Below are 25,326 nucleotides of genomic sequence, written 5' to 3' on the forward strand. Positions count from 1 at the left end.
CAGGAGGAGAAGGGGACGACAGAAGATGAGATGGCTGGATGGCATCACCAACTCGATGGACCTGAGTTTGGGTGAACTCTGGGAGTTGGTGATGGACAGGGAGGCCTGGCGTGCTGCGATTCATGGGGTTGCAAAGAAGTTAGACACGACTGAGTGACTGAACTGAACTGAAGTTAAAGGAATCTACCTTGTTCCTTGTAGGTTAGAATAAAGCTTTCACACGTTTAAGTTCTTTAAACCTAACTCACACCTGGGAATAAAGCCCCACCCACAACAGAAGAACTTCTGAAACTTGTCAGGGAGGGAAAAATGCCAGAGCCAGGGCTCCAGAGAAGGTGGTTTATTGCTTTCAGAAGAAAGAAGCTCTTAAAATTTTCTTTTTTAAGTGAAGAAAATGCTTTTAGAACATTAAAACTTTTTTGAACTTTTTCTAAAACTTCTAAGGAAAACGCTTTTTGTCAGCAGCTGAAGTAGGCACTTCAATAGCGAGAACTCTGCAGAGGCAAGCATCTGTGCTGGATTGCACAGCTTCTGCCCAGGTGGTCCCCGGGTGGTCCCCGTGGACGCAGTCACCTGCTCAGAAGCGGGGCTTGCGCTTGCGGCCGGTGTACTGGGTGTCAGGGCGGACCTCCCTGTGCCAAGAGAACAGGGGCGGGAAGGACACGACAGGCTCAGGAAAGTGAACCATGAACCCCTGGGACCCTGGAGGCAAGAGAGCCCCAGGCCCTGGGTGGCCAAGCCCCCTTCCAGCCCACAACCCGACCCCCCCAGCACTCACTTGCCCTGCCGGCGGCGGCGTGCCTTCTTCTCCAGGACCCACTCTCGGCTCTTCCTCACCACACCCCGTCTCGCTATCCTGTACGGGACCCTGTGGGGGGACACAGCTGTCAGCAAGGGGACAGAGCAGCCTAAGCTGGCACCCCGGTGTAGCCGGGCAGAGAAATGTGGCAAGTCCCCCCACCAGGCAGGCAGCCTCTGTGGTCCCCATTCTGGAGAGCCCCTTCCTGCTGACACCTGCTGGGGCCAGAGCAGCTGTTCAGCAGGAGGTGAGGGTCCCCCTCATTTGCAGTTATCCTCAAGATTGGGAACCGTGTGTTAGGCCTACATACAAGTGCCTGAGCGGCAGGCAGGGGCCAAATTACTTTGGGGCCAGGATCAGCTCATAAGAGCCTATCCAAGGAGGGACTCTCCTGGCGGTCCAGGGGTTAAGAATCCTCACTTCCCCTGCAGGGGACGTGGGTTCGATCCCCATGGCCAGGGAACTAAGATTCCACATGTTGTGCAGCATGGCCAAAAATTAAACTAACTTAAAAAAAAAGACCCCAGGGCTTCCCTGGTGATCCAATTGTTAAAAATCGGCCTGGCCATGCACACAAGTTCGATCCCTGGTCTGGGAAGATCCCACATGCCATGGTGCCACAACTACTGAGCCCGCCCTCCGCAACAAGAGAAACTACCACAGTGAGAGGCCTTTGTACCACTACTAGAGAGTAGCCCCTGCTGCTGCAGCAAGGGAGCCCCAGCAGGACCCAGCGCAGCCGAAGATCAAAGAAATTTCAAAAACACGGCCTAGCCAAAGCAAGCTGGGGCTTCCAGCAACTGTGAATGTCTGAGGTAGGAAAACACGGCTGCCCAGCTCACGGCAGCCCCGAAAACAACCCTCAAGAGTTCATCTTGGGCTCCAGTCCCGGCTGAGGAGAACTCTTCTCTTCAGCTCTACGGGAGAGAGGCCCTGAGAAAGGGCAGAGGCCGGGTCCTCAAGGCACAGTCCCCACCTGGCAGCCGGAATGAAACTGTTTTCAGCGATGACATGCCATGGAGGCTGTCTGCCATGTGAGCAACCGTCTTGAGGTACCTGGGTGGGCCCAGCCCGTGGGTATTCTACAGTGGGTACGAACGAGCCCTGCCCGTGAAGAGTCCACGGCTGGCTGGGGCAGCGACCACCCACACCTGGCCGAGCGCAGAGAGGCCAGGAGCAGCTGAGGGAGTGAGGGGGGCAACGAGTGCGTCACCGAGGTTAAGCCACTATGAGTATTTCTTCATGCAGGAGGTGGGGCAGAGTCCAGACAGGAAGCAATATGTGAAAGTGAGGCTCTGAGTTGACTGAAGGGGAAGGTTAGGGAGTAGAAGAGTTTCGGTGCCTGGAGTGACGGGTGTTAAGAAGGGAAGGGTCCCAGGGAGAATCTGAGTGTCTGCTGAGGATCGAGTCATCCTTGGACGTCTACTCCAAGCCAGACTGCGTGACACATCCTTCCTGCTGCTACATGTCATCTGTTCTAACCCAGTAATTAAAGTCAGATTAAAAAAAAAACAACTCAGATTCCCACTTGTCTGGACCAGTTTATGGAGCTGTGAACACCAGCAAGAAGCGTGCCCTCTCTCCAGGAAGCAGCGAGGCCTTTGACCAAAGGAATGACATATTCTAGACTTCAGGGTGTAGAGACAACAGTTCACAGAAGAAAGTTAACAGGCTCACAGTGAGGGGGCAGGAGTCCAGTGTATTAGATGCAAAGCAGGAAGCAGCTCAAGATGCAGGACTAAAGCCCAGGAGTCCGTAAGGAAGGACAAGCTCTGGGGTAGCACAGCAAACGGGGGCAAGATGTGAGCTGCAGGAGGGGCGATGGGAAAGAGTCAGCAGGAGACCACAGGAGCAGCAGGGACGGCGAGCGGTGCAGACCACGGGAAGAGTACGTGGTGTCCACAGGCAAAGGCCAGAGGGGACGGCACCTACGGAGCGCAGGTGACGAGTGGCAGGGCGGAGGCCGGGTGGCGAGGGGTGAGGAATACATCGGTCAAGCAAAGTTGATGGGGTGGGGGGAGGAAATTAGAAATGAGTTTGGTAAAGGTTTAGAATACCTTTTCTTAATTTATCTATGTATTGGATTGGCCAAAACTTTCACTTCTGCAAGATATTATGGAAAAACCTCAATGAATTTTTGGCCAAAACAATATTTCTAAGAGGCTCAAATGTGATCAGACCAAAGTGACAGCACCTAGAGCAAAGCCCCATCAGCCCACAGCCTCCTCCCCACCCTTCCCAAATCGGAGGATTTCAAGGGGAAGAGTCTGTAGGGAGACAGGGTCTGAGCCAGGCACTGCACCAAGTCCTGCACAGACATGCCCTTGACTCCTCAACATGCTGCCTGAGCAGGGGGCACAGTCCCCCTCGCCAGATTTTTAAATGAGAGATGAGAAACGGCTGCTGAGGTCCCACAACTTACCTAAGTTTACAGCTAGGACATGTTGTCTGTAGACACCGCTGTGAGGACAAGAAGGAGCCTAAGGTGGACGGAGGGAGTTAAACCACTTGAATTTCCCTGTGAAGCAGGAGATGGGACCACTTGCTGGGAGCAAGTGCTGGGTACCTTGGAGGAGAAACAGCAAGGAGAGCGCCCCCAAGTCCCCATGGGGAATGGGCTGAGGAAACTAAGGGAGATGAGCCTGAAGGGCCAAGGGGTCAGGAGGCATCAGTGCGTGGCAGATACGAGGACTGGACTCATGATTTTTCATCATCTCTGGGCCTTTCTAACTCATCCTTACTCCACCTATTTTTCCTCTTTGATGTCTTAGTCTGAAGACCTTTCACTCTAATCAGAATGAAGAAATAACCTCCTTCTTTACTCTTTATAATCATTTGCTCCTTCAACAAATACTAAACACCTTTCGCTAACAACACATTCTTCTGGTGTCAGGTATACAAGTCCCCACCAAGTCTTCACTGTAGTTGGGGGTAGAAATAATGCCATGTAATCAAGTATTTCTGATCCAGAGCTGTGAACAGTGTTATGGAAGTAAAACTAAGAACTCAACTGAAGATACTGAACAGGAAAATTCCAAGATATGATGTACACTTTTAAAAAGCAAAAGAGAAGGATCTGTCTGGCTGCACGGCCAGGAAATTCAAATGCAAAGTCCAAAGCAGGGAGACCAGGGAAGCAGCTTTCAGAAACCCGGGCAGTGGGGATAGAGACCACATAGGTATGGGGGAAAGGGGTGGACTGACTGGATGTGAGATGTAAGGGAGGCAGGAAGGGTAGACAACAGAAGGATGGAGGAAGGAAGTTTGGGGGTGAAACCAAGGGCTGTTTTGCTCTGGAGACCTGTGGGAAGTCCAGGTCTGGACACTCAGCAGGGCAGGTGGTTTGGAAATCAGAGGTGGGATTGAGACCAGTGCCATACACCTGGATGTTCTCAACCTGGAGCTGGTGTTTAAGGCAGCAGCACGGAGAGAAAGGGGGTCCAGGCGGAGCTGCACAGTGAACGGAGAAGGACCAGCCAGGGAGGTAGGTAGGAAGTCAAGTGAAGAAAGCGTTAAGGGAGCAATTGGCTGCCTTAGCTCCTACTTACCAAGCAAGTTACAATGAAGATGGAGAAGGAAAAAAGGCTCATGGGTTTGCCAGGACAGGCTTGTGGTGGCAAGAGCAATTTGTGATGAGACAAGCCTGAGCCAGGAGAGGACTGAGAAAGGCAGGGGGCCAGTGCGAGGAGTTCTGCCGCAGTGGGAGCCAATAAGCAGGGGTGGATATGCAGTGGCAGTCAGGAGCCGTTACGGGGATAAGGGAGGATCTTTTTTAAAGTCGGGATCAACTGCGCAGCACTGCCACGTGCTGAGAGCCATGACTCAAGAGGATAAAGATGAGGATGCAGGGGGACAGGGAGCTGCAGGAGCCACAGGGAGAGGGCCTGGGATACAGAAGCAGCCTGGGGAGGAGGGGGCCACCTGCTGCCCACGGATGTCCAGCAGGGCTCTACTCTCTCAGCCAGAGGCAGGTGCAAACGCCATCCCAAAGGGTTCCCCAGTCCCTTCTCCACCTTGCTGTCACTGCCACATCAGACCCTGAGAGACTTGGTGAAAGCAGAGACATGGAAGAGTCTTGCTGCCTGAACCTGGGGACGGCGACCATCTGCCCTGAGTCGGCGCCTCTCACCTATCAGCCGTGAACGTGGACTCGGCAGGCTTCTCCTCCTCGGTATCTTCGCTCAGGCCCTGCAGAGACCAAGGTGCTTTATGGTGACATGGAGATCTCTCAACCTCCCCGCTCTACCCCGAAGGCCTGGCACCCAGGCCTGTGAGTCCTTCCAGCAGGTCCATGGCCTAGCCCCACAGGAAGGGAACCCCAGACAGATGGGCCTACAAACTCAAGGGCCCTCACCTCTGGTAGAGAGGTTGAAGGTCCAGAAAACAAACACAGGTAGAACCTGAAATGAGAAAACGAAGAGTGAGGGCTGGGCTCACAAAGCCTTAAGGGACAAGTGAAACCCTTACCCTACCCCGCCACGAACAGATGCAGACACACCCGGGCCCCAGTGACCCAACCCAGCACTGCTCTGGTCCACTCGTCACTGGCCTGTGAGGGCCAGCCCGCCACCCTCTCTCCTGCTGCACGGGCGGACCCTGACCCCCGGCACTCACTTCTTGGCTTTGGCACTGTTGGGGTAGTCCACCACCACACCACCAGTGAAGCCGGCCCTGGTGGCCTGGGTGGTGATCAGCTCCAACTGGGGAGAGAACAGCAGGGAGTCAGGCAGGGCAGCTGGCTAACAGTGGCTCTCTGCTCATCCCCCAGGCCCTCATCTGGTCCCAGGATGGACCTCACCTGGAAGAACTGAAGGTCTTTATTGACTGTTCCCAACTCTGAGTCCCCAAAAACCACGCAGGGAAGGTGCAGGCTGGAGCCAGCCATGGCAGACACCTCCCTCGGGGATCACAGAACCACCAACCACCACCCCCCGCCCCGTTTTTCTCACTTTCTACCCCAGGGACCCACCTCCCCACTTAAATCTCCAGCAATGAATGATCACCAGCTGAGAGCCAGACTCATTCATGTTACTGGTCAGGGACAGCTCGATATTTGTCCATCGGAGTTGGTACCTCTGACCCGCCTCTGCTCATGCATCACACTCCACAGCACACAACTGTTAACATCCCCTCCCCTCCCCCCCATTATTTCTTCAGTTATGGAAATCAGTAATACCAGAGGGTCTGTCAAGAGGAAACAAACACCCTATCCCCCACCTGCCCCAGGTACCCCTCCCTCCTTAGGACTTGGGCCATAAAATGGCCAGCGAGGAGGACCACTCTCAGCTCCTCCCTTCCCACCGAGCAGCCTAAGGTGGCTTGTCTTGTCACTTCCCAACAGCAGAAGGACAGGAGAGTGAGAAGCAGGACGGTCAACCTGTTCTGGGCTCCCCCTACCTGCATACACCCCAACTAGCCAAGGGGCTTACCTGCTCTGAATTCTCAGGGTACAACTGCAGGACAGCTCGGCCTCCACGCACCTGCAACAGAAACGTGGCGGTCTCTCAAATAATCCGTGGGGTCCAGACCCAGATGCTTCCCCTTTTCTTCTTCACAAAATACTTGTTGAGTTCTCACTGTGTGCAAGGGATACTGTTCTTGGGGGTGGGAAAGAGCCATGAACAAAAGAGACAGTCCCCAATGTCTGCAGCTCAGGCAGCTAATCTACAGCAGATTAAGTGCCAAAAAGAAAAATAACTTAGAACAAGGGATGGTAAGTGACAGAAACTATCCAGCTTACTTTCGGTTTTCAAGGCAGGCCTCTCTCTAAGGGACACTGGAGCAGAGGCCTGACTATAGGATGGAGGTGGCTACAGAAATGTCTGAGAGGAAAACATTCAGCAGAGGGAAAAGTAAACACCGAGGCCCTCAGAACTTCAGGATTAACCCCAGAGCCTGAGCAGAGAAAAGACTACATAATGCACAAGACTAGTAAGCTATCTGCCCGAACCCACTCTAGAAAAGTCAGGGGTGAAGGGAGGTGACTTAAGGGCACCAAGAAACACCTGGATCTGGGACCTCCCCAGTGGTCTAGTGACTAAGACTCTGTGCTCCCAATGCAGGGGGCCCAGCTTCCATCCCTAGTCTGGAAACTATTAATAAATCCCACATGCTGCAACTAAGCCCAAAGATCCTGGGTGCTGCAACTGAGACCCAGCACAGCCAAATTTTTGATAAAAGAAAGGAAACACTTGGATCCAAAAAAAAAAAAAAAAAAGAACAAACAGATTTTTAGGACTTAGAATCTCACTCTCATCTAATCCTAGTAAACAATGAAAATCAATGCCATCATTTCTACAGATGAGATAAAGCTAATAAGAGGTTCTCTCACTAGTAAATAGCCACCCTGCTCTCCTCTCTGAGCACTGGTGGGAGGGGGAAGGAAGGTGGGAGCTGGAGGATGTGAGCTCTGGAAGGTGTTGTGTGTGGCCTCGATATGCCATCCCTGTCCTTGATCTGGGGAGTCCAGGCCCCCAGGACAACGTAGGATTAAAATTCAGCAGCATAGACACAGCAGTTGTGATCAGTCTCAGATTCGGTCATCAGTGTCTTTGCATTTCACTGGCGTGTTGGCTCCCCACCCCACCCCCTTCTTTTAAGGCTGTCCACTGGGACAGCATTAGCCACACTAAGGTCCTGCCATTCTGTGTCCTTCCCACGGGGCGCCTCTGCCTCATCACGCTACCTGCAGGATGAGGGAGGGACGGGAAGATCTCATAACTCACCAGAACAGAGTAAAGAGAAGAGAAGAAGCAGTACAGGCGCTTGGCAGGAATATCAGACTTCTTGTTAGCATTACAGAGCCACTGCACTGCAGAAATGCTGCAAGAGGAAAAGACCGCGTCAGGAAAGGGAGCGACATGCACGGCCCACCCCTGCCTCTTCGTGACCAATGCCACACTCCTTCTCAGTCTCCAGATGAAACCCTCCTGCCCACAACTCTGTTGGCACATGCAGGTTCACCTCGGATCATCATCTTACAACACTGGACCAAACAGGGCCTCCAGAAGGTGAGCATGAAAGGTTTCCTTGCCGCCAGCCCAAGGAAACACATCCTCAAACTTTCTCACGCATCTCAAGTTTGGTTCAGCATCACTCAGCACATCAAGGCTCTCCCTGCCACCTACCCCTTCATACCCTTCCTCCATTCAACAGAAATATGCTTCCGGCTTCCACAAAGCCATTCACTCTCCTCCTAAATCATTTCCTTTAACGGTACCTGCTAGGGGTCTCCACAATCCCCAGATTTAAAACCTCAAGCAGGGACTTCCCTGGAGGTGCAGTGGTTAAGAATCCACCTGCCAGTGCAGGGGAAGTGGGTTCAATCCCTGTTCCAGGAACTAAGGTTCCATATGCCGCAGGGCAACTAAGCCTGCGAGTCACAGGTAAATATCTTGCATGCCGCAACTAAGACCCAACGCAGCAAATAAATATTTAACAAAGTAAAACTTCAAGCAACGAATATGCCCTCTTTTCCGGTATTCCCCTCCTTACTGCTGAGCACACACATAACACAGAACCCCAAACCCAGTTGATGTGCCCAACTGCCTCTCCCAGCTTTTACTTCCACCACTCTCCTGGGTCAGCATTTATTATCACTTTGATTGCTTCAACAACCGAACTTTTCTCTTGCATCTTCTCCCTTAAGTAATGTTCCTATAACACAGACCAAGTCTCATCACTCACCAGTGCTCCATCAACAACTACTGAATCAAGACCCAACTTCTTAGGATGGAGTAAAAAGCTTTCTAGGAACCAAACTACATGATCTCAGCTTCCAGGGAATTTCTCTTTCATCGCTACATCCATGAGATGCCTTTTTCCCACTCACTTCTATGCCTGTGTTCACACTGCTTCTTCACTCTGAAACCCTGTCCCTTGGCTCTCCAAATCCCTTTCAGCCTTCAAGGCCCAGCCCCGGCCCCTCCTGCTCAAAGTTTTCCTGTGCTCTTATTTCTCTTCATAACTGTGGTGGGTCCCCAGACTTCCTAGTGTACACCTCACCCTGGGGCTCATGTTTAATAACTTGGTATACATCTTTCATTTTTCGGCCACACCGCACATCATGTGGGATCTTAGTTCCCCGACCATGGATTGAACCTGCAACCCCTGCAGAGCAAGTACAGAGTCTAAACCATTGGACAATTCCCTGGTCCACATCTTATAGCTCTGAAAAAACTATGGAGAGTCTTAAAAACAGGGACTTTTATTTCCATAAACTCCATAGCATGTAGTACAATTTCTTATACGTAACAAATGTTGAGACAAAAATAAAAATGCTGGCCAAACCACCTTCTCCTTTTAAAAACAAACTAAAAATGACTGCTTACTGCCGAAACACCCAAGATCATATTGCTGGTCTTTGACTCTCTGCAGCTTAGAACATCTCACCTGACCATTACTAAAACACAGTTGCTATCTTTGAAACGTTTTTTCTCCTCCAATCTTGTTTCCACATATATGTTAACCACTTACCCTAAAAAAAACATTTAAATGCAGATTTGTACTCCTCATCCAGATTCTTACTGTGTATCCCTATAGCTTAATCTATTATCATAGGAGGTCTTCACTCTCCCAGATGATTCAGCTTTGACATCCTCTCCTAGCCCCTACTTCCACCCCAGCAACAAAACATTGTTTCCACATATATGTTAACCACTTACCCTAAAAAAACATTTAAATGCAGATTTGTACTCCTCATCCAGATTCTTACTGTGTATCCCTATAGCTTAATCTATTATCATAGGAGGTCTTCGCTCTCCCAGATGATTCAGCTTTGACATCCTCTCCTAGCCCCTACCTCCACCCCAGCAACAAAACACTAAACCAAATACTCCATAGAGTTTACCACAGAAGACAAAGAACAACTTCATGTTTCTAACAGTAATTAGAACAAGACCCCCAAAGTCCTTTCTTTTGTGTTACAAAACTACTCCTATGATTAACTTGTCCTGCCAGGTTCAGGCACCAGGGTATATAGATTTTTCTGCTTTGTGTGTGTAGCAGGGTGGGGGCTTCTGAGCCTCTGGGAACTATCTTGTGGGTCCCAGCAGCCATCTTGTGGGCCCAATGTTCTAAAATATGTTATCGAAGTACTATGTTCAACACATTCAAAGCCTGACCCTGACTCCTCAGAAAAGACTCCTGAGCCACTGAAAAGACTGGAGCCTGAGGGCCACTCTCCACTATAAAACTCCTTGAAAAAAAAAAATAAAAAAAAAAAATAATAAAATAAAACTCCTTGAAAAGAAGTCAACCAGATGGCTGCTGGGGCCCACAAGATGGCTCCCAGAGCCATCTTAGAAGCCCTCACCTTGTCACACACACAAAGCAGAGAAATCTATACACCATGGTACCTAAACCCGGCAGGACAAGTTAAGCATAGGAGTAGTTTTGTAACACAAAAAAGACGCATCTGGGGGGCCTTGCTCCGATCTAACAGACCTGAGAATCCTGGGGAATGTGTATATTTATGTATTCTGTACAACTCTGCTTTGGGAAGTACTGACCTGCAGGACTAAAAGCAGGAAATGAAGACCCTTACCTGATACAAGCATCAAAGGTGCCCGGTTTGAAGGGAATGCCCTGACCCATGTCCCCCAGAATCACATCTCCCTGCGTCTCGCGGTCCAAGGCCTCATCTACATTGGAAAAGAGTGGGTTAGGAATCAGGACAATCTGCATCACCACTCTAAACTCATGGAACGGTGTCCACACCAGTGCTAAACAGGGCATACTTACCCAGCATGGCAGGGCTGATGTCAATGCCCACCCAGTAGTGCCCCTCATCTGAGAGGTAATCACCGCTCAGGCCAGTACCGCAGCTGGAAGACAATCAGACAGAGACTCAACAGTGTGAGGACCAAGGACATCCCCTCACCTGGACTGTCTGAACTGGGCCCCAGGATCTCACCCAATATCCAACACGTAACAGGGCTTATCCTCGGGCACACAAAGAAGCTCCAGTGCCCGTCCAGTCATCTTGATTTGGACATCAATCATCCGTGAGCTAAAAAACACAAGAACGTGGTAAAGGGGTTCTGGGCTAAAACCTCACCCAGACCAAGAAAAGTCAAAGGAAACAATCATCCTGAGGTACTCTTTCCCAGCCAATAAACTGCACTATGACTATTTAAAAGTGACCTCCAAAGACCATGTAGTACGTGTTATTCTGCTGTGACACAGATTAAACTGTACCAGCTGCAGGGCTACTATGAAGGGAACAAATCATTTACCTCATAACGCATCATTTGGTATTTTCAACTCTACCAAGCTCTGACATCCTCTTACTTAAAAACATGTTTTCTAGAAGAATTATCCACTGTAGCTACTCCCATGTAGAAGGGTCAACAATGCACAGTAAAAATTATAACAGTGCTCTTCATGAGAAACACAACACAAGCCACTCAGGACATTCTTGAGGGCCTATTTAAAAAGAAACTAAATGCATAGAGTTAACTGTAGTAATCCTTAACCTAACCCAGTATACTCAATATTATACTTTATTTAATCCAATATGCTCAAAATATCATTTTAATATGTAACATAAAAAAACAATTAATAAATATTTCATTTTCTTTAGAGACATACAGTAAACATTCTACGGGTATTATTTCTCCCCCCTACAGAGAGCACTGATAGTTTACACATAACCACTCCGTCCTACCTAATTCTTCACATGCTTGAAATAAGCTGTCACCTTAAACAAAGCAGGTATGATCACTCCCTTCCTAATACTAAGATTACCGAGACCCAGAGAATTTGGTTTACTCAAGAGTTGACTTTGACGGTGTCAACAATGGATCAATTCAAGTCTCTTCCTTCCGCCACCCCCAAATTCTGCGTGCTTTCCAAGCACCTCCGCATTCAGGGCAACTTGCAGGTTCCCGACCCCCGACACCCAGCAACATCCAGGCTTCCCTTACTTGCGCACGTATTTCCGGGCTTCATTCTTGTCGTAATACTGCAAGAACGAGAAAAAGGTTGGGGGGAGTCTGGTAAGATATCAAGACGCGGACGCCCTAGGAGAAAAGAGAGGGGCGGGGGTGGTCACAGCCCTCACCAGCTCCGGGGGTCCGCGGAGCTCAGGTCTTCGCCCGCGAAAAGCCATCACCACGCCTCAACAGCAGAACTCGTGCGAGCGGCTCCGGAGCCCGGTTTTTATGTCATCAGCCGGGCGCCCGCCCCGTAACACGCATGCTCCACCCCACTCTCCCCGCCTTCTCCTTTACTCGATTGGCTACAGGGCCGACCGGCTGCGAAAAGCGCACGTCTCCCATTGGCCAGTTCATCTTGCACTGCCCGCCAGATTCACTCAAGATGGCAGCCCGGCGAGATCTGAGGTGGTCGCAACTGTTACTGTGGAGATTGTGGCAGCCCCGGGGGGTTCCCCAAAACCCGAGATCGGGCCTGGGCCCAGAAGCGAGGACTTATACCCGGAGCGACGGCCCGTACTCGCGCACGGCGCTCTATGATCTGCTCGGCGTCCCCTCCACGGCCACGCAGGCGCAAATCAAGGCGGCTTACTACCGGCAGAGCTTCCTCTACCACCCGGACCGCAACTCGGGGAGCGCTGAGGCTGCTGAGCGCTTCACGCGCATCTCCCAGGCTTACGTGGTGCTGAGCAGTACCACCTTGCGTCGCAAGTATGACCGCGGCCTGCTGAGTGACGAGGACCTGCGCGGTCCAGGCGTCAGGCCTTCCAAGACTCCCGCCGCCGACCCCGAGAAGCCCCGTACCCCTCCGCCCGGCCCTCGGGCCCACGGCCGTGGTCCGGCCTCGCCGGGAGCCAAGCGCACCATGTTCGACTTTGACGCCTTCTACCAGGCGCACTACGGTGAGCAGCTGGAACGCGAACGGCGCCTGAGGGCGCGCCGGGAGGCCTTCCGCAAGATGCAGGAGGACCGGGCCAAGAAGGGCTTACGCTGGGACGAGACCCGAGACTTGGCTTTCGTCCTCGTTCTGCTCACCGTCTTCCTCATCGTGAGCTCTCGTATTTAATCGGAGAGTGGAGGGCAGGGGAGCAGCCCCCAGTCAACACCCTCCCGCCCCACCCCACCCCCAAGAAAATGGCCTTGCGTGTCATCTTGAACCCCTTGCCTCCCGTTGTCTACCTCTGCTGGGGCCCGAAGGAACTGCTCTCCCCCTTCTGTTGCCCACCTGTCCAGCTTAGCCATTGACCTGCACGTCCCTACCCCCGCCCCGCTCCAGAAAAGGAGGCTTTTCGATGCTCGAGAAAACAGGCCCCTAATGAAGAGTCCAGAAAGCCTGAGAGTGAGGGGTTTTCTGGAGGTCCTGGGGTGCCTGCTTCCAGATGTTGTCAACTTCTGGAACATTTGCTCTGGCTTTCTTGTAAAGCTCCAAGCAAGACTCGTCTGCTCCTGCCCCATGCGTGTAGCGTGGGGCTCCTGTGTAACCTTGAAACGTGCAATGTGACCAGTTGTGGCTGCCCAAACGAAAAAATCTGGGGTCTTACGAAACTTGCCTTTCTGTGAGTTCCCCAAGCCACAGGTGAGACCTGATGTAGGGTAAAGATGTGATCCGTGGGAACTTGGCCATTCTTGGGTAGTCAGATCCCACTTGGCCTTCTGTTGGTGGCCTCTGGGAGTGGGAAAGAAAGCAAGGTCATGAGCCTTCCTGTGCCCATACTTAGCGAATATATGACCTTGTAGAAATTCATCTGTGGGCATGATGGCAGGGGAGCAAATTGTTTGCTCTTTTGAGATCTGTCATACTTGATTATCCATGTTCTAGTAGGCTCAGTGATTAAAATGTTGATGTCGGTAGAGCCAGATTTATCCTTGGGACACTGTGTCTGGCATCTGGTCATTCCTTGACCAGCCAGCCTCATTGCTAACTGTGCAGCTCCTCCCCTCCTAGAAATAAGAGTAACAAAAGCGGAGGTAAGAGTCGCCTGAGAGTGGCCCAGCCTCCCATTTTGCTGGTAGCGCTTATCACAGGCCCCACAAGCCAAGTCCTTGAAACATGGCTACTTGAGGCTGTGGGAACTGGGGGAGTTTGAGTAAACAAGATTATTGAGGGAGAGAAGGGACATGTAGAAATGCACTTCCTTATTCAGAGCTAACTGAGGCCTTTTTTTCTTTTTATGGCTGCACAGCTCAGGCATGTGGGATATTAGTTCCCCCAACCAGAGATCAAACCTATGCTCCCGTCTCAACCACTGCATCCCCAGAGAAGTCCCCTCCTCGCCTTTTTTCCCCTCCTCTGTTCCTAACTGGTGCTAAACAAGCGGGTGATCACTTGCTGGAGCTGTTGTAATCCAGCCCTCTTAACCCTGAATCTCTGCACATGGGGTGTGGATTAGCTGTGAGACAGTAGGAACTCAACTGTGTATGCACTGTTGAGCAGAAAGCCATGGGATAGGAAAACTTGTGCAGAAGACCTACTACAAGAGTCAGGACCTAAGTCTAGCTTCTAAACGAGGCCAGAGGTGCTTTGCTATATTAACACCAATTCCTGCACTCAGTCTTGTGTGTGCAATTCTTGTGTAAGTTGGGGTAAACCCATAGGTGGTTCAACTTGGGTCTTTTCTCTAGCCTTGGAGGTTGGGCGCAAGTTCTTCAGCATGGCTTTGCAGTGACCCATGTAACTCAGTGTTAAGGCTTTAAGCTCACTCTGGTTCAGGCCTGCTGGGCTCAGCAAGCCTTGGTTTGAAGGGAGGGGCATGTGTACTTTTAAAAAGAACATTTAATGTTATTATGTTTCATATTTGGAAAACAGGTGGGGAAAGTCTGTTCTTTCAAAGCACAGACAACAGGAAGTGAAGCTTAGTGAAAGGTACAGAGACTGGTAATTCTCAACCAAAAAGTTGGGACCGAACAGTCTGTGCTGCTGCTGCTGCTGCTAAGTTGCTTCAGTCATGTCTGACTCTGTGCGACCCCATAGACGGCAGCCCACCAGGCTTCCCCGTCCCTGGGATTCTCCAGGCAAGAACACTGGAGTGGGTTGCCATTTCCTTCTCCAGTGCATGGAATTGAAAAGTGAAAGTGAAGTCGCTCAGTCGTGTCCGACTCTTCGAGACCCCATGGACTGCAACCTACCAGGCTCCTCCGTCCATGGGATTTTCCAGGCAAGAGTACTGGAGTGGGGTGCCATTGAACAGTCTGTGAGGCAAGATTTCATCCAAATTTCCATCAAATGGGGTTGGGGTTCTTTGGGGTTTTGTTTGTAAAAGCGTTAATGGTCTGTGATATCCAGGGCCTTTCTCATTGGCTGTGACATATACCTCTCAAATTTGTTTTCTCTCGGTGAAGATCACAGCCAAAAATATTCCCTAGGGGCCCCAGAACATGGAGGTGAATAGAAAATTCCAGAAGGTTTGGGGTGATGGGTCCAGACTCTGTGAAACCTCTGGAACATTCCATGCAACTCCAAACAGGGCAGTCAATAAAATTTATTAACCATCCACCTCTAAGCCTCTTCTTAGGCCTAGAACTAGGCGCCCCACTCCGCCCCCCTTTATTCTGTCTAGGGCTGTCTTGCCTGTTGGGGTTTTTTTAGGCCAGAGCTGAACTCAGAGACACTACTCCCTACCATCCCTGAAACAGTCTGGGCTCATCGTGGGCAAGGAGGTATGTGGGAGGCTTTCTGAAGTACCCTCCCACGCTGGCTCCTGTTACATCATTTCTCTCCCCACCACCGCCCGCATCTGTCCATTCTCAGTTTCTTATCTGCCCTTGGGAGGAGAGGCTGAACCAGGCCATGGACATTAGCCCCTGCCTTTCGGGCTGCTCCCGTGTTCCTGAGACATGGTCAGCTTTAGTCCCTTTTTTCCTTTTGGTCACAAACTAAAAAGTAGAAGTTTGGACTGAGGAAGAGAGACTGGGACAAGAGGGGTCCAGCTTGCTCCAGGCTGCGCTCACTGGGGTGGGTGGGGGTGTAGTTCAGTACCAGGCCCAGTGAGAAGCATGCACAGATCCTGAATGGAGAGACTTGAACGAGAAGACAGGAATCAAAGGTGTGTATGTCTAGGCAGTTGTCGTACTGCCTTTGGGCTTAATCAGGACTTTATTCCTCCTGAGCCAAATTTTTCCCCTCCATTGTCTTTTTCTTTTTAATTGCTGGGTGAAAAGATCCTTTACACATCACAGTGCTAAAGGAGTAAGATTTCTTGCTTCCTTCTGAAGTTCTGGCATTTCTTTTTCTGGGTGCACCTTGCCCTCTAATGGTTCCAGCATGAGCCAAGATAAAGAAGAATAGCCTATCTTAGGCCAGCGAGTTGCCCGTTGGTCATCACTGACCATGTATATATCTCCCCTTATAGCTACAGCCCGAAGCTGAGACACCAAGGGTGGAGCCCAAGTGAGTGGCCACCACACCCACTTTTGGGAAAATGGCGAGGAAGAGGGGTCTTGTCTCGGGCCTTTGGGCTTCCTGGAAGGTCATCAGGTCCCATGAAGAGAGGCTGAGAAGGGAAGCCGGTAAGTGCCAGGGTTACTTCAGTTCTCTGAGTTCAGTGCTCTCTCATGGCCTTTGCCCCGTCCGTTCCTCCGCCCTGTGATGGATGTGGTCACATTATCACCTGCCTCTGAGCAGGACTGTAGAAGGCCCGCCTCACCTGCCTTCAGTGGCCTGGCTCTCAGCCAGCCTCGGGAGCCCTGGCGGCCATGGGGTTTGTGCAAAGCAGCTGAGGGTCCGTCTGTTGGTTTTAGGATGATAACATGAGTCTGGGCCTCATGAACTTGTGTATGCGGGGGTGCTCAGTGCTCTCATCCCCCAGAGGCGCCACTTCCCCATCAGTCCTAAGATTATAGTATCAATGGATCCAGCCATCTCACCAGTGTCTCTTAAGGCTGTCTCAACCTGGGGACTGGGCGCTACTATTGAGGGAGGTCAGCCCTCCCATTCGGCCTTTGTCCCTTCAGCATTCACACCTTTGGTCCTGGGAGTGGCTGCCGCTAGACCAAAGAAGGCCTGTTTCAGGAGAACCAAGGACTGACCCAGATTCGTGGTTCACAGGCCACAGCCAACTTGCACGTAGTGTTTGGCTGTGGCTAGCACGGTGTCTTAACTTTAGCCAACATTAAGAACTTGGGAGACTGCATAAAAATCTAGATTTCTGACTTCGCTCCAAAAAATGAGAAAATGTCACCATTAAGCTCCTCCCATACCTGCATGACTGTGTGGGAAGAGCTGTCAGGTCTGCCTTGTAGACAAAGTCCTTCCTCCCCAGGCTGCTGCGCTCTGACCAGCAAAGGGATGTGTCAGAAGCCATAATGCACACACTTGAAACCATTTTGCTGTTTCGCTGTTAGTAAAGAACTCTCTCTATCCCATGTCTATAAAGAGGGAAAACAGACAGACAAAAGGGGTCTCACATTTCCAGGAAAATAGGGGCGGGTATACTTTGTGGAAATGGTGCTGCTTGGCACTGTGACCTTCCTGGCCCCTCCAGGCGTTTGAGGTCGCAGATCCCTAGATGATAACCTATGTTGTTGTAAGAGCTCACACTTTGGGAGGCAGAGTGTAAATCTTACTTTCTGTGGAACAGGAAGAATCTCTTGAGAGGCCTGTGGCAGGGGCAAGGTCCCAGACAAAGCCAGAGGTCCCTTTGTACAATAATGCCATTCCTGCACTTGATCTTTCATGTAAAATCCTTGTATAAATTGGGATAAACCCTCAGCTAGTCCAACTTGGTCTCTCTGAAACCACTGGATTCTCTCTAGCCTTGGAGGTCAAGGGCAGTTTCTTAGCCATGGCTTTGCAGTGACCACACGATTCAGGGGTAGAGATTTGAGCTCACTGTGGTTCAGGCCTGCTTAGCTCAGTGAGCCTTGATTCGCGCTCACACAGACACGAAGTTACGTGTAGTGTTTCATATTTGGAAGACGAAGCAGGAGGCTTAAGAAAGGACACAGAAGCTAGTGATTTCCAAGCAAGGAGATGCACATAACAGACTTGTGAGGGGCAGGAACATGTGTTTATCAAAAAGGGGTGGGCGTTTTGTTACTGGGGCGATTTGGGGGGTTTGGTTTGTAAACGCACCAGTGGTCTGTAATAGAACTTTTCTCATGGGCCCCTTGATGTAGCCCCTCAAGCTTATTCTCTCTCACAGAGGATGATAGCCAAGAACATTCCCTGGTACCCCAGAACCTAGACAGTTCCAGAAGTGATCTGGCAGGAGAGCCCAGACTGCTTGGAACTTTCCAGAACATTCCATTTTCCTTCAAGCAGAGAGGCTAATAAAGCTTATTAACCATCCAACTCTAAGCCTTTCCAGAACTAGGGCCAGGCACTCTGGCAGCATCTGTACCCACCTCCCTCAGGTCTTTGGTCTTTTTCATGCTGGAGCTGAATCCTGAGGTGCGTCACTCCCTGTGCCCTCTAAAACTGAGCTCTTTGGGGAAGGGGAGGGGTATGGAAGGCCTTTTGAGGGCCCCCCACCTGGTTCCCATGGTAACACTTTTCTCCCTTTCTGGTCCCATCCTTGCCTGGTCATTCCTTCCTCTGACCTGCCCCGGGGAGGTGAGGCTGAACCAGACTGTGGACATTAGCCTCTGCCCAGCTCACAATAGTGGAGGGAGGCTCCGGCATCCCCATCCTTAGCCCTTCTTCCTGTGGTTACAAACCTGGAAAAACACCCTGGAAGCAGGGACCAGGAATGGGAGGCCAGGGTGAGAGGGGCCCAGCTTGCGCCAGGCCGTGCTGAGAATGCAGAAGTTCTTCCGAGGCTGCTCAGTCTTCTGTCTCAGGCAGGCGCTAGGTGTCATCTTGGCGTCCCTCACCTCCAGCAGCTCAAGTGCTAGCAGGGAGGAGCAGGAGCGCCGAGGCCGCCATGGGGTGGAGGCTCTTGAGTGGACACTGGCAGTGCTTTGCCCCCACTGAGGGATCTGACTGGACTTGATGGGCTGTCAGAAGCTTAAATGGGCCAGTCCCTCTTAACTACTGCCTGCATTTCTAAAGATCCCATCAGAGGAAGTCCCTGGCAGTCCAGTGCTTAGGACTGTATACTTCCACTGCTGGGCACCATGGGTTTCAATCCATGGTCAGGGAACTAAGATTCCAGGAGCTGTACCGTGTAGCCAAGGGAAAAAAAAAAAAAAAAAAACCCCAAAACAAAATTATTAAAAAACAAGATTCCATCAAGCAGTCACTCAGGTGCTGCTCAGACAGCTTGAGGAATGGGGACCGCCTACCTCTAGTAGCAGCCGTGGCTCTAGAGCCTCATCCTGAGCCAAAATCTGGCTCCCTGTGGTCTCCACCCACTGGTCTTGACTCTGACCTCTGGCTGTATGTGAAGCAGCCCTTTAGACTCAAAGGCCAGCCATCACCTACCTGTATGCCAAACGGATCCCTCAACTGTTCTGCAGGGGACTCAGTCCCAGTCCTTTTTTTCTCATTATTGTTACTCCAAAGGCGGGCTTCCCAGGTGGCTCAGTGGTAAAGAATCTGCCTGTAAGGCAGGAGACCTGGGTTCAATCCCCAGGTCGGGAAGATTCCCTGGAGGAGGGCATGGCAACCCACTCCAGTATTCTTGCCTGGAGAATCCCATGGACAGAGATGCCTAGCAGGCTACAGTCCATGGGGTTGCAAAGGTCAGGCACAACTGGGCGACTAACACTGTCACTGTATCAAAGGTGCTGCTGCTGTGGGGTTCCTTAGAGTTTAAAACTTCACTAAGAAGTAGAGCCAACCCAGCACTTGCCTCGGTCTAGATAGTTACTTCCCTACTAACATGGACCGAGGTCACAGTAGCATCTACAGCACTCTGACTCCTCTCACTGAGAGGATCTTCCTTGACTCCCTGCCAAACTTCATCTCATCAAACTTGACCTAAGTTGATCCAAGACATGCTCCTACTCTCCCGTCGTCTTGTCCCACTGTCATCAGCCAAGCTGCCACCTGGTGTTTACCCAAGGTGAAGACAGACAGCCTCAGCCTTCGGGGAGCCCCTCCATCACCCGGTGGGCGCGGTCATTTGACAGGCCAGAGAAGGAGCAGGGCCATCCTGATGGGGCCTACAGGGCACCGAGGAGAGGAGGGTGCACAGCGGTGCGGCCCTTGAGAACTGGGACGCAGAGTGTGCTTCTGTCCAGCAGGGCTGGGAAGTGAAGAGCTAGGAAAAGACTCTCTGGGGTTGGCAACCAGAGAAGGTTTCATGAAAGAGGCAGAAACAGTGCTGGACCCCAAAGGACAGCTGGGCTTTGGATGGGCAGAGAGGAAAGGAGGACCTCTCAAGAGTAGGCAGCTCAGGACCTGAGATGAGGCTGCAGTGGCTGAGAGGCCGGGTGAGGGGTCAGAGAGGAGTCGGGCAGCATGGTCATCCTCATCATCACATTTATTGACGGCCCCTGGGAGGTGGGGCTGGGGACAGAACATACAAAGACAAGGACCTGCCCTCAAAAAGGTTCCATTCTAAGGAGACGGGACAGAAAAATACAGAATGGTCTTTCCGGGGGATGGCCCACTCTCACCCCTGCAGGTCAGAAGCCCCTGGCCTACCTCGCCCCAGGGTCTGGAGCCTGAGTGGGGCAGGTAGTGGTAGCCCCATGGCCATGGTGTCCCTGTCCCCGCCACTGGGGCCTGACCCCCTGGCTCCTAGGTGGTGGACCCCAGCACTGGGGGAAAGGTAGGCTCAGGACATGATGGAAAACACTCCGGTCAGCCGTGGCATTGTGCGAGCCCAGCGGAGGGGCAGGGGCGCTAGGGCCCCCTAGGCAGGGCCCCTGGAAGGAGGCGGGCAACTTCCCAGGCCCCTACGAGTCAAGTTCTTGCACTGGGGCTGGCCCATCACCTGGGAGGCCCCAGCCGGGGAGAAAAAAAAGGCAGAGGTTCCTCAGCGCCAGAGGCATCAGACCCTGCCCACCCCACCCCCAGCCCTCTCTCTGGGCATCTCCCAGTGGACCCTCCTCCCCAGCTCAGCCTCCAGGGCCAGGGCCTGCCTAGGGCCAGGGGGAGGGGCCTGCCCCTCCCCCCACCCAGGCAGTGGGGGAGGAGGAGGAGCCACGCATCAAGTTTGTCTGGGCCCCCCATGGGGGGGCCATACCCTGGATCCTACCGGTGGGGGGGCTCTGGCTGCGAGGGCCGAGGGCTCAGCAGAGGGGCTGGGCCCAGGGGGCACCCGGGGGAGCCCTTCAGTGGGGGCACTGGGCGGGAGTCCAAGGGGGGCAGGCTCCGGGGCACTGCCGGCGGCCCCCGGGCGGCCCCGGTGGGCAGGACTGCGGCAGCGGGGAAGGATTTGGGGGGCTCCGCGGCAGCCGTAGGGGCTGGCTGGCCAGACCGCTCCCGGCGCCGCAGCAGCTCCTGCAGCTTCTCCGCCTGGGTGCGCCTCAGGTGGGCCAGGGCCCGGCCTCGTTGGAAGGCGGGCAGGAAAGCCTCCAGGCTCTGCTCCCCCAGCAGCAGCTGCTCCATCTGCTCCTGGGACAGGAGGGATGGGACAGTTTAGGAGGACCATGACCGAAGACTCAGGGCTGGTCCTCTCTCCCCCATCCTGAATCCCTTCCGATGGACCCCACCACCCCGGTCGGGGATGGGGCACTGAGTTCCAGCCTCGCCTGCCCCTTGCTGAGTGACTGTGGACCAAGTCCTCTCCTCTCAAGCCTTGATCACGATCACCAGACCTGCCGGGGCAGGGACGAGGGGGTCCAGGGATGGGGACACACGTGAAGGGGACGGGTGTCCATCTCCTCCAGGCCAGGGCCCTCCGCCTCCACCCCTCCACACCCTGAGCACTGTGCTCCCTCCCACTGTGCTGGGACAACTGACTGCCCCGGCTCCTCTGTAGCCCCAGCCTAAGCTGCCGGAGATGGTCACAGGAAGCCGGGGGAAAGTCACAGGTGGGGACGGTGGGCCTTGTGTCCAGGGCGGACAGCAATTCAGCAGGCCCTCCTGGGGGCCAGGCACTCAGGGCAGGCTTCCTGGAAGAGGGGCTCTCACGCCTGCAATGTAAGAATCAAGGGGAGGGGACAATGATAGGTTGGGTTCCCCCTCCGGGTCCCCAGGCCCAGCCGCCCCCTCCTCTCACCTCAGCCTCCTGCTCAGCTTCTTCCAGCTCAGCCTGCAGCCAGCCCAGCGCGCAGTGGGGGCTCCAGCGGTGCATGCTGTCCTCTGAGGGCCGCAGAGGGACGCAGTGAATAGCCCCTGCCCTCAGGGTCTGTCACCCTGGACAGACAGGCCTGAGCCCCAGGGCCCGCTGCTGACTCTCCCTGACCCTGTGTGTGCCTCTACGCTTCCCCTCCCCTCTCTGGGGCCTCAGTTTCCTCACCTGGACAACGCCCCGCGGCATCAGTTTGTGTGCCCCCCCCCACCCCATCCTGGTGCAAAAGAGGAAGCAGAGGCTGTCTCCTAGAGCACCCCAGGCCCTTGGGCAGTGGGTCCCCTCTTCTCCCAGGGACCCATTCTGGTCTCTCCAACCCAGCTCTACTCACCAACTGCTCACTTTCCCAACTTGGGAATTTCCCAGGAGTAGCACCCCTGCAAGCTTGCCCGAAGAAGAGGTGTGCCCAAGTTCCCAACCTTCAGAGCCTGGCACTTCCCAGGCACCCCCCACCCCCACCCCGCGCAGTTCTCCCCGCCGTCCCTCACCCAGTCGCTGCAGCTTGTCTGCACAGCTCTCGGCCACCTCCCGGAGCTCCTGGTACTTGATGGCCAGGGCAGTGCGGCCCATCTCCAGGCGGGGACGCAACGCCAGATTCTCCTTGGCTAGCGCGTAGTTGGAAGCCAGGCACGCCTCACGCTCCAGCTGCAGGCCTTGGAACTGCCGGCGGGGAAGAGCCCAGAGGCTCATTCAGGGACTCTCCCCACGGCCGCCGACCGCCCCCCCCACCCAGGCGGCAGTGCCCACAGGCCAAGCCAAAGGCGCCCCAACCTCAGGATGGCGAGCCAACAGGTGGAGGCGCTGGGAGAGCCCAGACCCCACTTTGCCTCGGTTTCCTAGTCCACAAAGTGAGCTAAAAACGTCTCCCTTATAGGGTTGTTGGGAGACTGAAGTGAGGAAAACTACGAAGGTCTCTACAAATGTTAGTTAATTTTTAATTTTTCAATTAATATGTCTGCTCAGGTCCCCGAGGAGCCCCCCTCCCTCCTCTGTCCCATTTTCCATGCATGGGCAGCTTCCCTCTCTTTCCAGGCCTTTGTCTGCTTCCTCTTCAGGTGTTTGCTCCGAAAACACTCCCCATCCCCTGCTCTGACTCTCCAGAGTGAGGTATTCACCCTGTCCCTGTCTGGCACCCCCTCACACACACACACACCCCCTCACACTCCTCCTCTGCCCTCCAGTGGAATCCCCACACCCCAAGGAATACACACCCCCTTTTCCTCCCCAATCCCCTAGCACCTGCTCCCAGCTCTCCTTCTCTTGCAGAAAGCAGACCCCTTTCTTTCCTGGCCCTGGAGAAGGCTTTTTTCTTCTGTTACTAGGCGGGCCAAGCCTCCCCTCCCTGCCCCTGGAGAACGCACTACCCTCCATCTGTCCCCTATAGGATGCACATGGCCCTCCCGCCTGCCTCCCTCCAATGTACACTTTCCCTTTCCGCCCCCCACAGACAACCAGCCCGGGCCTATCTCCTGTGAAATATACAACTTTCTCTCATGGTGGCCTATGGAACACACACCTCAGCTTTCAGTACCCCTCCTCAACGGAAAACACAAAGCCCCTTCTTCCACCCCCAGCATACGGACACCCTCCCAACGGTGCCCCCAGGTGTCAAACAGGCCCCTAGTTCTCCCTATGGAAGGCGCCTCCCCTTTCTGGCCCTACAGAACGTGGGTGTGCGAGCCAGGGCCCCCCACAACACAGCCGCCCCCCGGAACACACCTCCCTGGAGCATCCGCCGTAGGACACGCCTCGCGGCCATCCCTGGGGTGCACGGGCGCCTCCCTGGGTCTCCGGCGCGCCCCACCCGCCCCAGGCCAGCTCCGGGCGCCCCCTCCCCCGGGGGCGGCTCCGCCGGGCCCACTCGTACGTGCCAGGCTCCGGCGGCCCCGCGGCCCGGCCAGCGCGGCCCTTCGGTCGGTCGGCAGGTCCGACAGGCCGCGGCCCGTCCCCCGCGACCCCCGCCCGCGCCCCCCGTGCTACCTTCCTGCTGAGCCGCACGATCCGGTCCAGCTTGGGCTCATCCTGAAGCAGGTCCCGGAGCTGCCCGGTGCTGAGGATCCCAAAGCGCCCCGGGCTGCCGGGCTCCGGCCCCGCCCGCGCCGCCCGGGCCCGGTACATGCCGCCCGCCCGCGCCCCCAGCTCGGCTGCTGGCTCGGCCCGCTCGGCCCGCTCCGCCCCGGCTCCGCTCCGCTCCGGCTCCGGCTCCGGGATCCGGCTCGGGCTCGATCTCCGGCGGCGCGCGGCGCTCCGCCGCCAGAGGGCGCCCCGCCCGCTCTTAAAGGGGCCGCGGCGTGGAGGCTGGGGGTGGGGCGCGGAGGGGGCGGGCCGCACCCCTTCCCACCCCGGTGGCGCCGCGCCTCCCGCACCCGCGGATCTCCTGGCAACCCATCATCCTTCCGCCGTCTGGATCTCTAGGGCCGCCTCTCTCCGCTCCCCTTCTCTCGGCCTTCAGTCACCACGCCTCCAGGCACGGACTCTCCCACCCCAGGCGTTTACAGGTTGCAAGGCTGTTTCACATTTACCCCCTTGAATTCGAACGATTTTCTGAATTTGGCCAGGCTCCAGAAGATCCTGACCTGCTGATAACTTGGATAAGTCATTCACCTCCCCCAGCCTCAGTTTTCCCTTCTACAAAATGGGGTGATGATACACAAAGTGAGGAAAAGAGGCAGTGAATGTTGAGTTCCTTGTTTTAGTCGCTAAGTCATGTCGGACTCTTTGGCGAAGGCATGGACTGTAGCCCGCCAGGCTCTTCTGTCCATGGGATTTCTCAGGCAAGAATACTGGAGTGGGTTGCCATTCCCTTCTCCAAGGGATCTTCCCAACCCAGGGATCAAACCCTCGCCTCTTGCTTTGGCAGGTGGATTCTTTACCACTGAGCCACCAGGGAAGCCTGTAGAGTCTCTTACCTGTAGTTAAATGAATACCTGATATGAATTACTGTTATTTCAGAGATGAGGATACAGATTCTCAGAGATGATGTCACCTACCCAAAATCACGTTCTAGGTGAAAGACAGACAATCTCAGTTCTTCCTGTATATACAGGTCCTCAATCCAGCTAGAGGACAGAGGGCGTGCTGGAGATGTCTGAGAAAGAGACAGAACTGATGGAATGGGGCAGGACAAGCTTGCTGATGCATTGTGAAGGCAACGCTTTGCCCACATTTTTCAAAACATTTATTTATTTGGCTGTGTTGGTTCTTACTTGCCACATGTGGGATCTTTTTTTGTTGCGTCATGTGGGAGCTAGTTCCCCAACCAGGGATTGAGCCTAGACTCCCTGCATTGGGAGGCAGAGTCTTAGCCACTGGACCACCAGGGAAGTCCCCTTCTTCCACATTTTTATGGTAACTGAAATTTGGTTTTCCTTCTCCAGACTCAGTTGGAACATCACCACCTCCAGGAAACCCTCTTTACCTCCCCAGGTGGCGTTGTGTGCCCCACAGTCCCTTCTGTCCCTCCATCAGGATC

General features: G+C 53.8%; 3 protein-coding genes and 2 non-coding genes across 7 annotated transcripts; 2 read left to right on the plus strand and 3 right to left on the minus strand.

Moving 5' to 3' along the window:
- Positions 1-325: 325 nt before the first annotated feature.
- Positions 326-11,982, minus strand: BUD23 (BUD23 rRNA methyltransferase and ribosome maturation factor). Of its 3 annotated transcripts, none has more exons than XM_055561573.1 (12): positions 11,862-11,982; positions 11,725-11,762; positions 10,713-10,808; positions 10,541-10,623; positions 10,344-10,440; positions 7,525-7,621; positions 6,229-6,279; positions 5,414-5,499; positions 5,154-5,199; positions 4,929-4,987; positions 779-868; positions 326-632 (listed from the first exon to the last, which is right to left on the minus strand). In XM_055561573.1, the coding sequence occupies exons 1-12, from the start codon at positions 11,907-11,909 to the stop codon at positions 578-580; spliced, it is 846 nt and encodes a 281-aa protein (XP_055417548.1). In that variant the 5' UTR covers positions 11,910-11,982; the 3' UTR covers positions 326-577. The 3 variants fall into 3 exon arrangements, 1 of the variants encoding a protein (XP_055417548.1); XR_008707465.1 differs by lacking the exon at positions 326-632 and adding an exon at positions 3,222-3,317 and having other exon boundaries at positions 793-868; XR_008707466.1 differs by lacking the exons at positions 326-632; positions 779-868 and adding exons at positions 2,328-2,727; positions 3,222-3,317.
- On the minus strand, positions 1,604-1,732 carry LOC129638279 (small Cajal body-specific RNA 20). The gene has a single exon (XR_008707781.1). It is a non-coding gene; the product is annotated as a small Cajal body-specific RNA 20 (non-coding RNA).
- An 85-nt stretch (positions 11,983-12,067) lies between the features above and the next one.
- On the plus strand, positions 12,068-18,295 carry DNAJC30 (DnaJ heat shock protein family (Hsp40) member C30). The gene is made up of 2 exons (XM_055561575.1): positions 12,068-13,309; positions 14,540-18,295. The coding sequence occupies exon 1, from the start codon at positions 12,119-12,121 to the stop codon at positions 12,797-12,799; it is 681 nt and encodes a 226-aa protein (XP_055417550.1). The 5' UTR covers positions 12,068-12,118; the 3' UTR covers positions 12,800-13,309; positions 14,540-18,295.
- Positions 18,296-19,181: 886 nt separating this feature from the next.
- TRNAY-GUA (transfer RNA tyrosine (anticodon GUA)) lies at positions 19,182-19,252 on the plus strand. The gene has a single exon. It is a non-coding gene; the product is annotated as a tRNA-Tyr (tRNA).
- An 834-nt stretch (positions 19,253-20,086) lies between these two features.
- On the minus strand, positions 20,087-24,029 carry VPS37D (VPS37D subunit of ESCRT-I). Its single transcript, XM_055561712.1, has 4 exons — positions 23,835-24,029; positions 22,343-22,514; positions 21,783-21,865; positions 20,087-21,175 (listed from the first exon to the last, which is right to left on the minus strand). The coding sequence occupies exons 1-4, from the start codon at positions 23,970-23,972 to the stop codon at positions 20,813-20,815; spliced, it is 756 nt and encodes a 251-aa protein (XP_055417687.1). The 5' UTR covers positions 23,973-24,029; the 3' UTR covers positions 20,087-20,812.
- Positions 24,030-25,326: the final 1,297 nt, after the last annotated feature.

Source organism: Bubalus kerabau, chromosome 23 (genome assembly GCF_029407905.1).
Source record: "Bubalus kerabau isolate K-KA32 ecotype Philippines breed swamp buffalo chromosome 23, PCC_UOA_SB_1v2, whole genome shotgun sequence".
Taxonomy (NCBI): Eukaryota; Metazoa; Chordata; class Mammalia; order Artiodactyla; family Bovidae; genus Bubalus; species Bubalus kerabau.